This window comes from Pleurodeles waltl, chromosome 9 (genome assembly GCF_031143425.1).
Source record: "Pleurodeles waltl isolate 20211129_DDA chromosome 9, aPleWal1.hap1.20221129, whole genome shotgun sequence".
In the NCBI taxonomy this organism is placed as follows: Eukaryota; Metazoa; Chordata; class Amphibia; order Caudata; family Salamandridae; genus Pleurodeles; species Pleurodeles waltl.
The window spans coordinates 77,329,784-77,343,682 of NC_090448.1; the positions used below are offsets into that span (position 1 = coordinate 77,329,784).

At 43.3% G+C, this 13,899-nt stretch overlaps 1 protein-coding gene across 1 annotated transcript in view; it reads left to right on the forward strand.

Annotated features, from left to right (window-relative positions):
* The window catches only part of LOC138258980 (protein SSUH2 homolog), a 139,411-nt gene that overhangs the window by 52,292 nt on the left and 73,220 nt on the right, over positions 1-13,899 (forward strand). Inside the window, exons 3-4 of the mRNA XM_069206340.1 lie at positions 2,001-2,111; positions 6,301-6,379. Coding sequence (XP_069062441.1) covers positions 2,001-2,111; positions 6,301-6,379 — 190 coding nt within the window. The remainder of the gene's footprint in view (positions 1-2,000; positions 2,112-6,300; positions 6,380-13,899) is intronic.

The following is a 13,899-nucleotide window of genomic DNA, read 5'->3' on the forward strand; positions in this document are numbered from 1 at the left end:
TTGTGTGAGAGCAGGCCCACCACCCTCCCAGCCCAGGAAGACCCATTCAAAATGCAGATGTATGCAAGTGAGGCTGAGTACCCTGTGTTTGGGGTGTGTCTGAGTGAACGCACAAGGAGCTGTCAATTAAGCCCAGCCAGACGTGGATTGTAAGGCACAGAAAGATTTAAGTGCAAAGAAATGCTCACTTTCTAAAAGTGGCATTTCTAGAATAGTAATATTAAATCCAACTTCACCAGTCAGCAGGATGTTATATTACCATTCTGGCCATACTAAATATGACTTCCTACTCCTTTCAGATCAGCAGCTACCACTTCAATACAGTATGAGGGCAGCCCCAATGTTAGCCTATGAAGGGAGCAGGCCTCACAGTAGTGCAAAAAAGAATTTAGGAGTTTTACAATACCAGGACATGTAAACCACACAGGTACATGTCCTACCTTTCACCCACACAGCACCCTGCTCCAGGGGTTACCTAGGGCACACATTAGAGGTGACTTATATGTGGAGAAAGGGGAGGTTTAGGCTTGGCAAGTACTTTTAAATGCCAAGTCGAGGTGACAGTGAAACTGCACACACAGGCTTTGCAGTGGCAGGCGTGAGACCAGGAAAAGGGGCTACTTAAGTGGTTGGCACAACCAGTGCTGTAGGCCCACTAGTAGCATTTAATCTACAGGCCCTAGGCACATAGAGTACACATTACTAGGGACTTATAAGTAAATTAAATAGTCCAATCAGGTATGATTCAAGGTTACCATGTTTTAAGGGAGAGAGCATATGCACTTTAGCACTGGTTAGCAGTGGTAAAGTGCGCAGAGTCTAAAAGCCAGCAAAAACAGTGTCCAAAAAGTGGAGGGAGGCAGGAAAAAAGTTAGGGGTGACCACCCTAAGGCTCTCAGGTCTAACACTCAGGATCAAACATAACAGAGAATTGTGGTAGTAGCTAAAGGCGCAGTTGCCACGTGATCCTTTGTCAAGTTTGTGCAGTCGCTGCTGGTGACTCAGCAAAGTGGCAGAGCAGGGGTGGGGGGAATAACACAAAAATAAAAAAAATATGTAAAAAAAAAAAAAATGTACCTAAAGCTCACCGCTGACACCAATGCACTCCAGGCACAGGGTTCCAGTCTGCCCTGCGGCCAATCATGACGCTGCTCAGAGCGGCGTTATGATTTGCTGGAGCACCCTGGCTGGGTGCTCCAACGCAGAGTGGGAACCTGGGCCTGCTGTCTCCAACCTGGCAACACAGTGCCGGGTTGCAAAGAGCCCTGTGCGCATGTGTTTGGCCGGCCCGAGAAGGCCGGCCAAAAAGCATGCACACTGAGGGGAGTGCTCTGTGCGCTCCCCTCCATGGCTGTCACCCCCCCATGGCCATGCCCCTTTAAAAATAAAACGATAATAAATAGTGTTTATTATTGTTTTATTTTTAAAGGTTTGCAGCTCCTGCTGTTGGCAGGGGGGCAACACTCCTCTGCCATAGCGAAGGAGCCGCTCCTGAGTGTGTTACACAGTTCTGGCCTTTTAGAAGACAGTACTTAGCTTGCTAGAACTTAAAGATTCCAGTGTTTATAGTGCTGCTGGCTAAAAAGCCATCCAGTAGCTATGTGCAGATCACTTTAGCATTAAGAGCAAGATGCTTTCGTTGAGTCAGAGAAGACCTCAAGTCGCCTTTTTTCAATCAGGAAGGACTGGTGTATTGCGAAATTACACAAACGTTTCTGAGAATGTATGTAGAGTGATGCCACCATGAAGTAAACTAAAGCGTGGATGGGCAAGTCACAAGATCAGTGAGCAAGGGCCAGATGCACCAAAGGATTTTACCCATTCTGTGTCTATGGGAAAATGCTTTAGTACATATGGCCGCAAGTGTCTGTAATTTAGGTAATATGTTTCATTCATCATTTGAGAAAGCACTGCAAATGATAAGTCAGTGCAAAGTGATGCTAAACATCCCATAGAAATGCAGTGGATGGCTGCTTGAATATCTTATTTTTTCCATTTAGGTGCATCAGGTCCATATCCACCCTCTATTAGTGGCAATGCTGCCTCCGCTCCACCCTCCTACTTGATGGACAATGTAACTGGGTATGAAGGGATAGCAACAGGAAGTGGAGGTAGGTGTAAAACATTTTTTATACATAAGATGGACTTCAAAAGTACACTGTAGCTGAATACTTACCATGTTAATATTTTGGCCATCAGTATTTTTGCAGCACAATAGTTAGGACTTTATATTCCTGTAGTACAGCTTTTTGGTGTATTTGTGAAGTGTGTATCTTCTTTCTATTTGACCTTATTTGTACCTCATCCACATCTATCTATCTATCTATGAAAAAAACTAAGGTTACTGGGACATTATGGTTAGGTTCACGTTTATCCCAAACCAAACCATAGAAATTCAGTAGTTATAGTTATACATATGTTAAGGAACTAAAACTCGTAACCTAAAGCTACTTTCTCGCACAAGTTATAGGTTCTTCTTATAAATATAACTATAAGTATAACTTATAGTGCATGTGCGTGCGTGGCAGGAAGCTGGCCGCAGGGCCAGTGGCCAATCCCCCCACATGCAACCGTGGTGTGTGAGTTTTTTTTCCCCATTTGGTTTCGGATCCGTGAATCTTCTGCCGGTACCCATGGATCCTGCAAGTCCCTAGAAATCTATATTGTTTTCCTTTTAATAACTCCTATAATAAACAGATTAACACCAAATCACAAAAGCATGATCTGTGGACCAAGATCTAGCCTTCTGCCAAATGTGGTGTAATTCCATTAAGTGTTTCTGGCTGTAGCCATGTCTAAAGACCTCAAAATCACCAAAGACATAGAATAAGGGAAAAAGTGTATTGGGACCCCCCCACTTTTTTTCTCAGCCCCGGCTTGACAAATCATATATAATATACCACCTTGTGGCTAAGTATATGCTTGTAAAGGGGAGATCTACCCAATTGGGATTCATGGAGCTAACGAGTGTCTTCGATTGTGTTAACAGATCGAAATTATGGGACATACTAGTTTCCCTTTGCCTTGAGGCAGACTTGATTACCTTCTTAAGGCATTTACACTGTGATTTGTCAGCCTTTGTTAGGTTTGGCAAACTATCACCCCATTTCCCTGCTGATTCTTTATGCTAAGATCCTTGAGAAGCACATTCATGTCCAGCTGTCTGCATTTCTGGAATACCACAGTGAGCTACACTCTTCTCAGTTTGGATTTTGACTTGAACACAGCATTGAAATTGCGATGCTAAGGGTTACTGAACATCACTGGACAGAGGAGGTTCTACAGCTCTTGTTCTTTTGAATTTAAGTGCCACCTTTAACACAATATCCCAACAGGTGGTTCTTAAGGGACTAGCAGTTGTGGTTGTCCAATGAATCACTCTTTCATTGCTTCGGTCTTTCTTGGAAGAGCACTCATTTCAGGTGATAGCTAAACCCTATGAATATCTAAATACAGATTAACTCATGGAGTTCCTCAATGCTCGTCAATGAGTCTGACTTTATTTAACATTTATGTTCACCTGTTAGCGGGCATAGTGGAAAATCATGGTCTGCCTCTTTATTCTTATGCAGAAGACACTCAGAGCGTCATATAAGTTTTCACGATGAACCATAGCAGTTCATCCAACCTGGTCTGCTTTCTTAAGGAAATAGTGAACTAAAGATGCCATAATTGTGCTATATTAAAAGGAAGTAAGACAGACGTTTTACTTTTAGGTAACCGGACCCACTTGGGGGGACCTCACTGCTGGTTAGAGGAGTTACGTAACTGTCCTGTTCCCAGGCAAATGATTAAGGATCTGGTTTATTGGTTGGATGAAAACTTCACTATGGAGCAGCAAAGTACCAAGATAGTTTCTTGCTGCTTAGGCCTGCTCACATGCTTAAGAAAGATCCTATGGTTGTTACCTCAAAGAGACCCATAAACTGTTGTTCAGGCCCTTATAATTTCTAGACTGGACTATGGCAATGTTCTTTATTTGGGCGCTATGGATTCCCAGATAAAGCGGTTGCCAATTGTTCAGAATGTGGCTACCTGCCTACTTTGCCATAGTCCTTGTAGTACTTCTGTTTCCTAACCTGTCCGCTCACTGCATTGACTTCCTTTAGCCAAACGCATTAAGTATAAAGTGCTATGTCGTATTTAAAGCAGTGCATCATGCCGGTCCTCTGTGTATTCATTATGTGATTCATCCCTACATTCCCAAGCAAGAACTTCTGTTGGTTGATAGCAATCTGGCCATTAGTTCTAGAGTAAGAGTAGCAAGACAAGGCAGGCATTCCTTTTCTTTATCGAGGCTTAAATTATGGAATTTCTTGTCTGCTAGTCTTTATCTTTGCAATTCATATACGCTGTTCAGGAAGATGTTTAAGACCTGACTGTTCGAGACAATGGCCCTCATTCTGACCTTGGCGGGCGGCGGAGGCCGCCCGCCAAAGTCCCGCCGTCAGGTTACCGTTCCGCGGTCGAAAGACCGCAGCGGTAATTCTGACTTTCCCGCTGGGCTGGCGGGCGGTCGCCTTCAGACCGCCAGCCAGCCCAGCGGGAAAGAGGCTTCCACGATGAAGCCGGCTCGGAATCGAGCCGGCGGAGTGGAAGCTGTGCGACGGGTGCAGTTGCACCCGTCGCGTATTTCACTGTCTGCACAGCAGACAGTGAAATACATGTAGGGGCCCTCTTACGGGGGCCCCTGCAATGCCCATGCCAGTGGCATGGGCACTGCAGGGGCCCCCAGGGGCCCCGCGACCCCCCCTACCGCCATCCGGATCTCGGCGGTCCGACCGCCGGGATCTGGATGGCGGTAGGGGGGGTCGGAATCCCCGCGGCGGTGCAGCAAGCTGCGCCGCCGCGGAGGATTCAATGGGGCCGCGGTACACTGGCGGGACCCCGCCAGTGGTGCCGGTCCGACCGCGGCTTTACCGCCGCGGTCGGAATCCCCATTGGAGCACCGCCGGCCTGTCGGCGGTGCTCCCGCGGTCCTCCGCCCTGGCGGTCAAAGACCGCCAGGGTCAGAATGACCACCAATGTCTCTTGTTTCTGTTCTTAGTCTGCTAGTGCTGAGAAACCCCATTGGAGTTGCCATTCCCTTTACAAATCTAAATTAAATTAAAAAATCCTCAACAGTTCATTTCCTTCATAGGTGAATCAGATCTAGAAACCTTAGATGGACAGAAGTCAATCCATGTGTGTAATAATGTAATGACTCCTTAAACCTTTTTAGAAGTCTTGAACCCAGCAACAAAGTTGCTTACCTATTCTTATTTAGCGTGTTCATTTCCTTAACTATTCTCATCCACATTGATTCTACCTGGAGTCCAATTTATTACTCATTACTCTTGTTTTGCTGCTATGGCTCCTCTTCCGGATAGCCAGCAAGGCAAATAATGACTTCCAGGTCATCCAGAATATCCAGTTGCCAACTTGCTTTTGACGACCAGACCTGGCATAGGTCTTTTGTTTCTGTCCCACGACAATCCACTGATTAAATGTTATTGCTCCATACTAAATGGTCATCCCTGACTTCAGACATTTTCCTGAATAATTGTTCTTTGTGGTATTGTGCTTGATTAGCAACATTTCTGTCCCATGTCACGACCTCTACTAGTTTCAAATTGTTTTATTTATGTTAGGGGACTCTCAAAGAGATCCACATAAAGGGGAAAGTCACCAAACTTGAGTTCATTACACTTAATACAGATTTAAAAAACACTTAAAAAAGTTAAAAATCCTAAAACAAAACATTTTATTAGGAGGTGCACGCAATGACTGTAATAACTCTGAGGCATAAAGAATGGACAATTGGAGGCAAATAATTCTCAGCCATTTATGCCGAAATGGTGTAAGAGCAGAACAAACAGATAATACATGATCTAGGTCTTGAACTTTAGATCGACAATAGTGGCAATCCACAGTGGTACTATACCATTTTGCCAAAAGAGCATTCAGCGGAAACAACTCTTGCCGCAGCAGGACCCAGAACTGCCTAACCCCATGCAGCAAATTCCATATAATGTAGGGCTGTACTTTTTAAAAAAAGTTTTCGTCATTGATAGCTCTACTATTATGCAGCATGCACCTCCAATGAAAAAGACCTACTCTATTAATTTTATATGACTGCCTTCAACTTATCACCTTCGTTCCCAAAAAAAGGGCGGTTTGGCCTTACTTATTGCAACATATTTAGCTACATCTAAGGAATGGAATGGTAGTCTGAAACATACAATGCCTGAGCTACAGTGTCTACTATGCAACAATCCCTTTGCCTTTTCCACTTGAATTGTCAATAACCATTTTTTGCAGGTGGAAAATGTCTTCCTCCCCCACCATATCCAGGATCAGGCCCTGGGAAAGCCGCTCCTCCCCCAGAAGTACATTGGAGGTAAGACGCTTCCTTTCATGCCAATTACGATATGATTAAATTTGTATTTCTTTCTTGACTGTTCCTGTGACACTAAGTAAGATTGATATTTTTTTCTCTTGTATGTTGGCTGCATGTCACAGTTTTAGATATAAGACAATTCTTTGTTTTAGGCCCATCAAATAGAAATATACAATGTTCACAAATTTTAATGCCACACAATATTTTGTGGGGATTATTAACTTTTATTGAGCAGCACATCATCAGGTCTGTTGTATTACAGGAGTGTCAGTCTACATTATGGCATAAAGCTTTCCTTAGAGTCCTGGAGCATTAGGAGACTACCTTCTATGGGAAATGCTCTTTACCACTGGCGCTCTTGGGCCACAGTCCTATTTCACTTCAACTTAGATATCTAAGGGACTCTTGTTATGCACTTTGCTATCTCATCTCACCATAGCAATACCTAATGGTCAAGGCTGACAGGAGTTGTAGGGGCTTAAAGAATCAGTATGACACAGTTAGATAACACTTACATCTAGTCAATGCTTTACTTAACAAAAAGTACAATACTTTACTATCCAGTAAGTGAAATAGTGCGTTTATTAATGTGATATACCAAGAAAACCAGAAAGCCATTCCACCATCATGACGTCTTAATAATTTCAGTGTCCAGAAAGTATGTTATGTTAACTAAGGTAATAGGTAAGTGAAATAGTACAATTACCAACATGATAGAAACAGAAAGTCAGAAGGTCTATCGTAATAAGTGTAAAGGTACAACTCAAAATATTTTATAACTCTCTTGCCCTAAGCTTTAGAAAATAATTTCACATGGAGACCAAAAGCCAATTTTACCCTGTGGGGGTTGTGTTGTGGCATATAATCAAGGGTTGCTCCTATAAATGTGATGTATCTGATAGATTATTGGGTACATTCATAGAGAATAGGTGCAGTCTAGCAATGGGGAGGTGAGAGACGGGAGGTTGAAGAGTTAGGTGACAACTGAACAAGACCTATTCATTGATGACTGTGCTGTAAGTGGTGAAGGCAAATAAAGGAAGTTAAACTCATCTTCTACGTGTACACTTCCATAACATTGGCGATAGGCTGAGCATTCACTAGGAGCCACGTGTGACAATTTTTTGATGGGAGAGCCAAACTTGTGAGTGAACTGTGAACCTTTGCACATTGAAATCCAGTGACTGTACAAATACAAAATTTTAAACTCTTGCGCACCTACAGGTAATACTTTTTCACATTGTGACAATTAATTGAACATTTTGCTCATGATTGACAGCGCTCATTGACTTTGCTGTGCCATTATAAATCAAACAATGCAAACCGGTGATGCTAAGGAACAGTGCAGCCTCGCGTCACATGACCCACGATCGGCTGTTCTGAACCTGGCACGCGCTAATCTCTATACACAAAGCAACCACACGCAGTCTTAAAGATAACTGTGTGCACGACAGCGCAGCTGGATACCGATCTTGATAAGTGCCATCTTAAGAGTGCCTGAAGTCACAGAGGAGCTGGCTCAGCAACAAGCATCCACAAACGTGCTCCGTCAAAAACAGGAACCTGAATGACAGGACAACTGGCTACAAATCACCTGGGACGCACTTGCGCGCTAATCAGGAAAGAAAAATAGAAGAAAGAGGAATGTTTAAGAGATATTTTTCAACTCTTAAAAAAAAAAAAAAAAAAGAGGGACACATTTAATCCAGAGTATATTAAGCACTCACCTGGAAATTAACCTGGGAAGGGTACTAAAACAGCTGAGCCAAATCAACAAATTCAAGGATATTGTTGTTATTTTGATTCATTTTATTAGTTTGTCATAGTAACTTATTGTTCAGCTAAATATTTTAGATTATTGTGTTGATTAATAATTTTGCATCTAACTACTTACCATGATTTACTAGAGAAATGGCATCAGGAAGCATGTTACCAGCTACACAGTTTCTTTCAGAAGCAGGGAATCCAATATTACCCTGGAAGAAATGGAGAAAAAAGTGATTCTCACCTGATTGAGGTAGGCAGAGAACAGTTTTCCCCAGCAAGGAAACAAGGTGTACTATTACACAGTTTGGGGATCAAAGGTCGCAATATACATGAAAGCCTTAATGAGATCACAATAGGGAATGCAGAAGGAGAACCCAGAGATATTTTTGAAATGTCCATGCTAATGCTGGAAAGTAATTTTGGTCCTAAAACAAAGTAGTTATGGAAAGTCATACATTTTTTTCAAGAGTCCAAAACAAAATGGAAAGAGTTGGAAATTATATAGCATCACTTAAGAGCTTAGCACGTACATGTGATTTTGAAGATTTAATAGACTCATTAATTAGGGACTAATTAGTGCGTTGCACTAAAAATCTCAGGGGTCCAGGAAAAGTTACTTGCAAATAATCCTTCTTTGAAAGAAGCAATAGACATTGTAGAGGGAATGGAACACACAACAGGATGGGTCAGAGAAATGAGAGAAAAACCAACAGTTCAAATGACTCATTACCACAGATAAATTCAGTAGAGGAAGAACAGACTGAACATTACAACGATGTAAACAAAGTGGGAATACCTAACCCCAAAAGTAATTGGAGTAGTAGCAAAAGTAAAGGGAAAGTGTGAAGGATTACAACATTAATACCAAGACAAATGTGGCAACCCCAATCATTTATCAGACAACCCCAACAGTTTTGCCAGAAATCTAATTTGTAAAGTGCATGAGAAAAAAGGTAATCTTGTGAGAGTTTGCAAGAATATGAAAGTGCAAAATAATGAGGATCAACCCGAAATGCACCAACACACCATACTACGTGTGTCAGAAGTTGCAACGAACAAGATACATTGTAATAGTGATGGAGTGGATGTTGGCTGGGTTAAGATGCCTGAATGCCAAGTGGTTATAGATAGCAAAAAAATCCCAGTTCTAGCAGACTCGGGGTTGCCCTACACCTTAATAGGAGATAAAAAGCTGGGAATGTATATTTGGTGAAGAAAATTTAAAGTTGAAGGAGGCAGATATTTCTCCAGGAAGAAAAAGGGGGACCGAAATCGACCTTAATGAAGATTCACTTCAAGGGGTGTGAAAGAGTTGGGAAAGTTTATGTTGCCAAACGAGGTAACAACTTGTTAGTTTGGCAACACCAGAAGAATTTAGGTTTTACTTTAAACCCTAATGCTTCTGACCGAGTTATGCTGATAGCGAACATGTGTAATGGGGAGGATGTAGTAGAAGAATTCCCAAAGATTTTCATATATATTTTAGGACTACTTAAGGATTTTGAGAATAAGATAGTTCTCCAAAATAATGCCAAACCGGTAGTTTATAAAGTGCAGAAAGTTCCTAATCTGATGTTCAGCCCTATGAAGCAAGAACTAGACAAACTCAAAGGACTGTATGTAATACAGGAAATAGAATTGTCGGAATGGTTGCCCGCAGTTGTGCTTGCACCAAAGGATAATCGATCCAAGATTAGGAAGTGCGTGGACCATAGAGACTTAAACCAGTGCATCTGAATAGATCGCCAGCCTCTTCCAAATATAGCAGAAGCATTGTCCATGTACAAGGGGGTGAACATTTTCAGTGTAATGGACCTTTCGGCGGCATATCATCAAGTGGTGTTACATAAAGATTCTCGACATCTTACATCTTTTGTGACACCACTTGCTGCCTTCAGTTTAAAAGATTACCTTTCAGCTTAGCGTGAGCGTCAGAGACTGATGAAAAATGTTCTTGATGGAGTCAAAAATATGCTGTTTTTTCAGGATGACATGCTTGTATACAGCAAAGACAAATCAGCTCATGATGTTGTCTTAAAAAAGTATTAGAAGGTCAGAGAGACAGTGGGCTCACATTAAAGTGTGAGAATTGCCAAATCAGGGTAAACACAGTGACTTACTTGGGACACATCATTTTGGGAGAGTGCATCAGAACTAAAGTGAGTTTAACAGAATATATCACCAAACCACTCCCCCCGTTGATAAGGCTGGTTTTCAATCCTTCCTCGGATTGGCGTTCTCAAAAGTCAGAAGAGTGATTGGAGGCATGCCTAATGTAAATCATTTTGATTTTGATGTGACCAAGAAAACTATTTTGCTAGATGCCAGCCTTAGAGGTTTGGGGATAGTAATGGCTCAAATTGATAATGGCGAAGAAAAAGTAATATAATTTGCCTCCTGTTCCCTCAAAGGGGGCAGAAGGAAAATACTCCGTCATTGAGTGGGAGGCACTTGCATGTGTGTGGGCCATTCATAATTTTAATTTTTTTCAATGGGGTCTACCCTTTACTTTAAGATCTGACGACAAACCATTGGTACAGGTATTCACATGCAAGGGGTCTGAAAGAGCTGCTCCCAGAATCAAAAGGTAGGTAGAGAGCATATTAGAATTTAATTTCAGAATCGAATACCTACCAGGACTCAGAAATGTGACCGTGGATTGTCTACTCAGACTGCCGGTGGTAGAACAGGGCAAAGCTGAAACTGATGTTCCAGTGATTTGGCTGATGGAATCAGTCATATGTAAGACAGAATGGACCATGGAGAATGAGATGGATGTTAATTTGGCAGAAGTAAAATGTATGGTGTTTGGAGGGTGGCCCAGGCATAAACATTTGTCCAGTGAGTTGCAGAAATTCTGGGGTTTAAGAGAAGAATTATGTGTGATTGATGACAGATCGCTCAGGGGAGATTGAGTAATCCCACCAGATAGGTTAAGAGAAAAAATAATTAATCTAGCCCATGAGGAGCATTTAGGCAGGAATCTGACGAAGGCGAGTATAATAGAGAAGTATTTTTGGCCAGGTCTTGATAGAGAAACTGAAAACTTGGTGAGAGACTGTTGGTTGTGTGCAAACAGTGACAAGAACAAAGTAGTGAGACCAGCACCTTTTGCAGAGTCCAAACTCAACCCCAAATGGTTGGATTGGAAGAAATAAGGAGAGATTTTCAGCAGGAATAGAATAGTCATTCATTGAGATGTAAGGAAAGGTGCCAGAGAGTAGGAGAACTGGTGTTTGTGAAAAGACCAAGGTGATCAACTAAAGGAGAGTCCAAATTCATGGGACCGCTGTGCATAAGAAAACTCAAGGAACATGTAGTGACATTGGAGTATGGGAAGTATGGAGCATGTCAAGGCTGGCCAAGTGTAAGTGAAATCCTAGAATGGTGGAGGCGGACAAGCAAAATATTGATTTGAAGTGTGGAATGGAACCCAATCATGATGGTGATGCAAACTTACCATAGAGGGAAGCCCATATCAGAAGGAAGCCCACATACCTTAAAGATTATGTCCCTCATTCGGAACTTGGCGGGCGGCGGAGGCCGCCCGCCAAAGTCCCGCCGTCAAAATACCGTACCGCGGTCGCAAGACCGCGGCGGGTATTTTGACTTTTCCCCTGGGCTGGCGGGCGGCCGCCGAAAGGCCGCCCGCCAGCCCAGAGGAAAACGACCTTCCCACCATGGAGCCGGCTCGTAATCGAGCCGGCGGAGTGGGAAGGTGCGACGGGTGCTACTGCACCCGTCGCGTATTTCACTGTCTGCTATGCAGACAGTGAAATACTAGCGGGGCCCTCTTATGGGGGCCCCTGCAGTGCCCATGCCATTGGCATGGGCACTGCAGGGGCCCCCAGGGGCCCCGCGACACCCCCTACCGCCATCCTGTTCCTGGCGGGTGAACCGCCAGGAACAGGATGGCGGTAGGGGGTGTCAGAATCCCCCATGGCGGCGCAGCGAGCTGCGCCGCCATGGGGGATTCAAATGGGCAACGGAAAACCGGCGGGAGACCGCCGGTTTTCCATTTCTGACCGCGGCCAAAGCGCTGCGGTCAGAATGCCCAAGGGAGCACCGCCGGCCTGTCGGCGGTGCTCCCGCCCCCGTTGGCCCTGGCGGTGCAACACCGCCAGGGTCATAATGAGGGCCTATGTGTACTACCCTGGGGGTCTTAATAATCAGCTGAGCACAGAGATGTACATTTTTCTCATGTTCACAGGTATACTATGCTAGACAAGTTAGTAAAGAAAATAGTTACAACATAAATGTTAGTAGAAAGAATAGTGTATTGACATCACTTTGTTGAAATTTGTACCTTAATTATAGATGTAATTAATTAGTTATATTCAAGAATTTCTTCTTATTTTGTCTGTTGTTGGGAGAGGGATGTGTTGTGGCATACAATCATGGGTTGTCCCTTTAAATTTGATTCATCTGATGGAATCTTGGGTACATCATAGAGAATGGGTGCAAACCAGCAACGGAGAGTTGAAAGACAGGAGGTTGAAGAGGTAGGTTGCAACGGAGCAGGACCTGTTCGTTGATGGCTGTGCTGTAAGTGGTGAATGCAAATAAAGGAAGTTGAACTCATCTTCTACGTGTACACTTCCTTAACAGGTTGCTTAGAGACATCTCATGTATTTTTTGGAAACAATGCGATGCCTTGCAAAAATAGGGGAATGGCAGGATACTGGCCGGTACTCTTATCCAGGAACCATTTTGATCTACCGGTCTGTGGTACAAAGGATGTAGTAGAATGAAAGGGGCCATACCTTAAAAGTGCCCAAAGTCTCTAGATGAAAATGGGGGAGTCCCAAAAATCCCAAGTACGTCTAAGCCTAAAACCCCACCACCCAAACTATAATGTGCCCAATCACAACAACTGGATACAGTGTTGGGGTCAGCGATTGATTAGCAAGCCAATCCTCTATACACGCCCCTTTAGGTGCCTTGTGGGATAGGAGACCTGTATGTCAGCCCATCACCAATGGCAGTAAATATTTTAATGTGGTGGAGTCATCAATGTGACCGGACCACCACACAATCACCTGGAACACTTTTGAGTCAGTAGTGACTGCATCCTTGATGGGTACTTCTTAGAAGCCCTAGCAGTTCCAATGGCTGTAGAATCACAGTGGCATCTTCGAATCATCAGAAACAGACTCCATGCCAGGGATTGAAGACTGACTGTCTCCTGGTCCAGCAGAAGCTGAAAGTATTTAGGATTTGAACTTTCCCATCCGCTTCCTTCCAAGAAGAGTTTCCATAAAATCAAATTTTTGTTTGCGTGATTTGTAGAACACATGGCTATTAAAAAGTAGTTTTCCAGTGCTGGCCTCCTTACTGAACCAACCTGCAATATTCAAGCCAAGTGTGACAATTAAGGAACAGGTAGAAACATCCATGTTTTAAGCGATTTGCTGAAAGCTGTAAATGATTTGCAGATTCTCAATGATTGTGGCAAAAAGTTCCACAGTTTTGGTCCCAGGTGTGCAAATCCATGACCACCTTGATGGATTCTCATAATTCTAGGAACTGCAGCCAGCTCCTGATAGTTTAAATGGAGTGAACGTTTAGGTGTATTTCAGGACACCAAAGATCTCAGGTACATGGGCCCTGTGCTGTAAAGGCACTTATGCATATAGCATAAGGCTTTGAATTGAACCTGATGTTCAATTGGCAGCCAGTGAAGAGTGTTTAACATTCTGACTGATGAGGTGAATCTGGGTGGATGAAGGAGGTGCTGTGCTGCTGCATTTTGC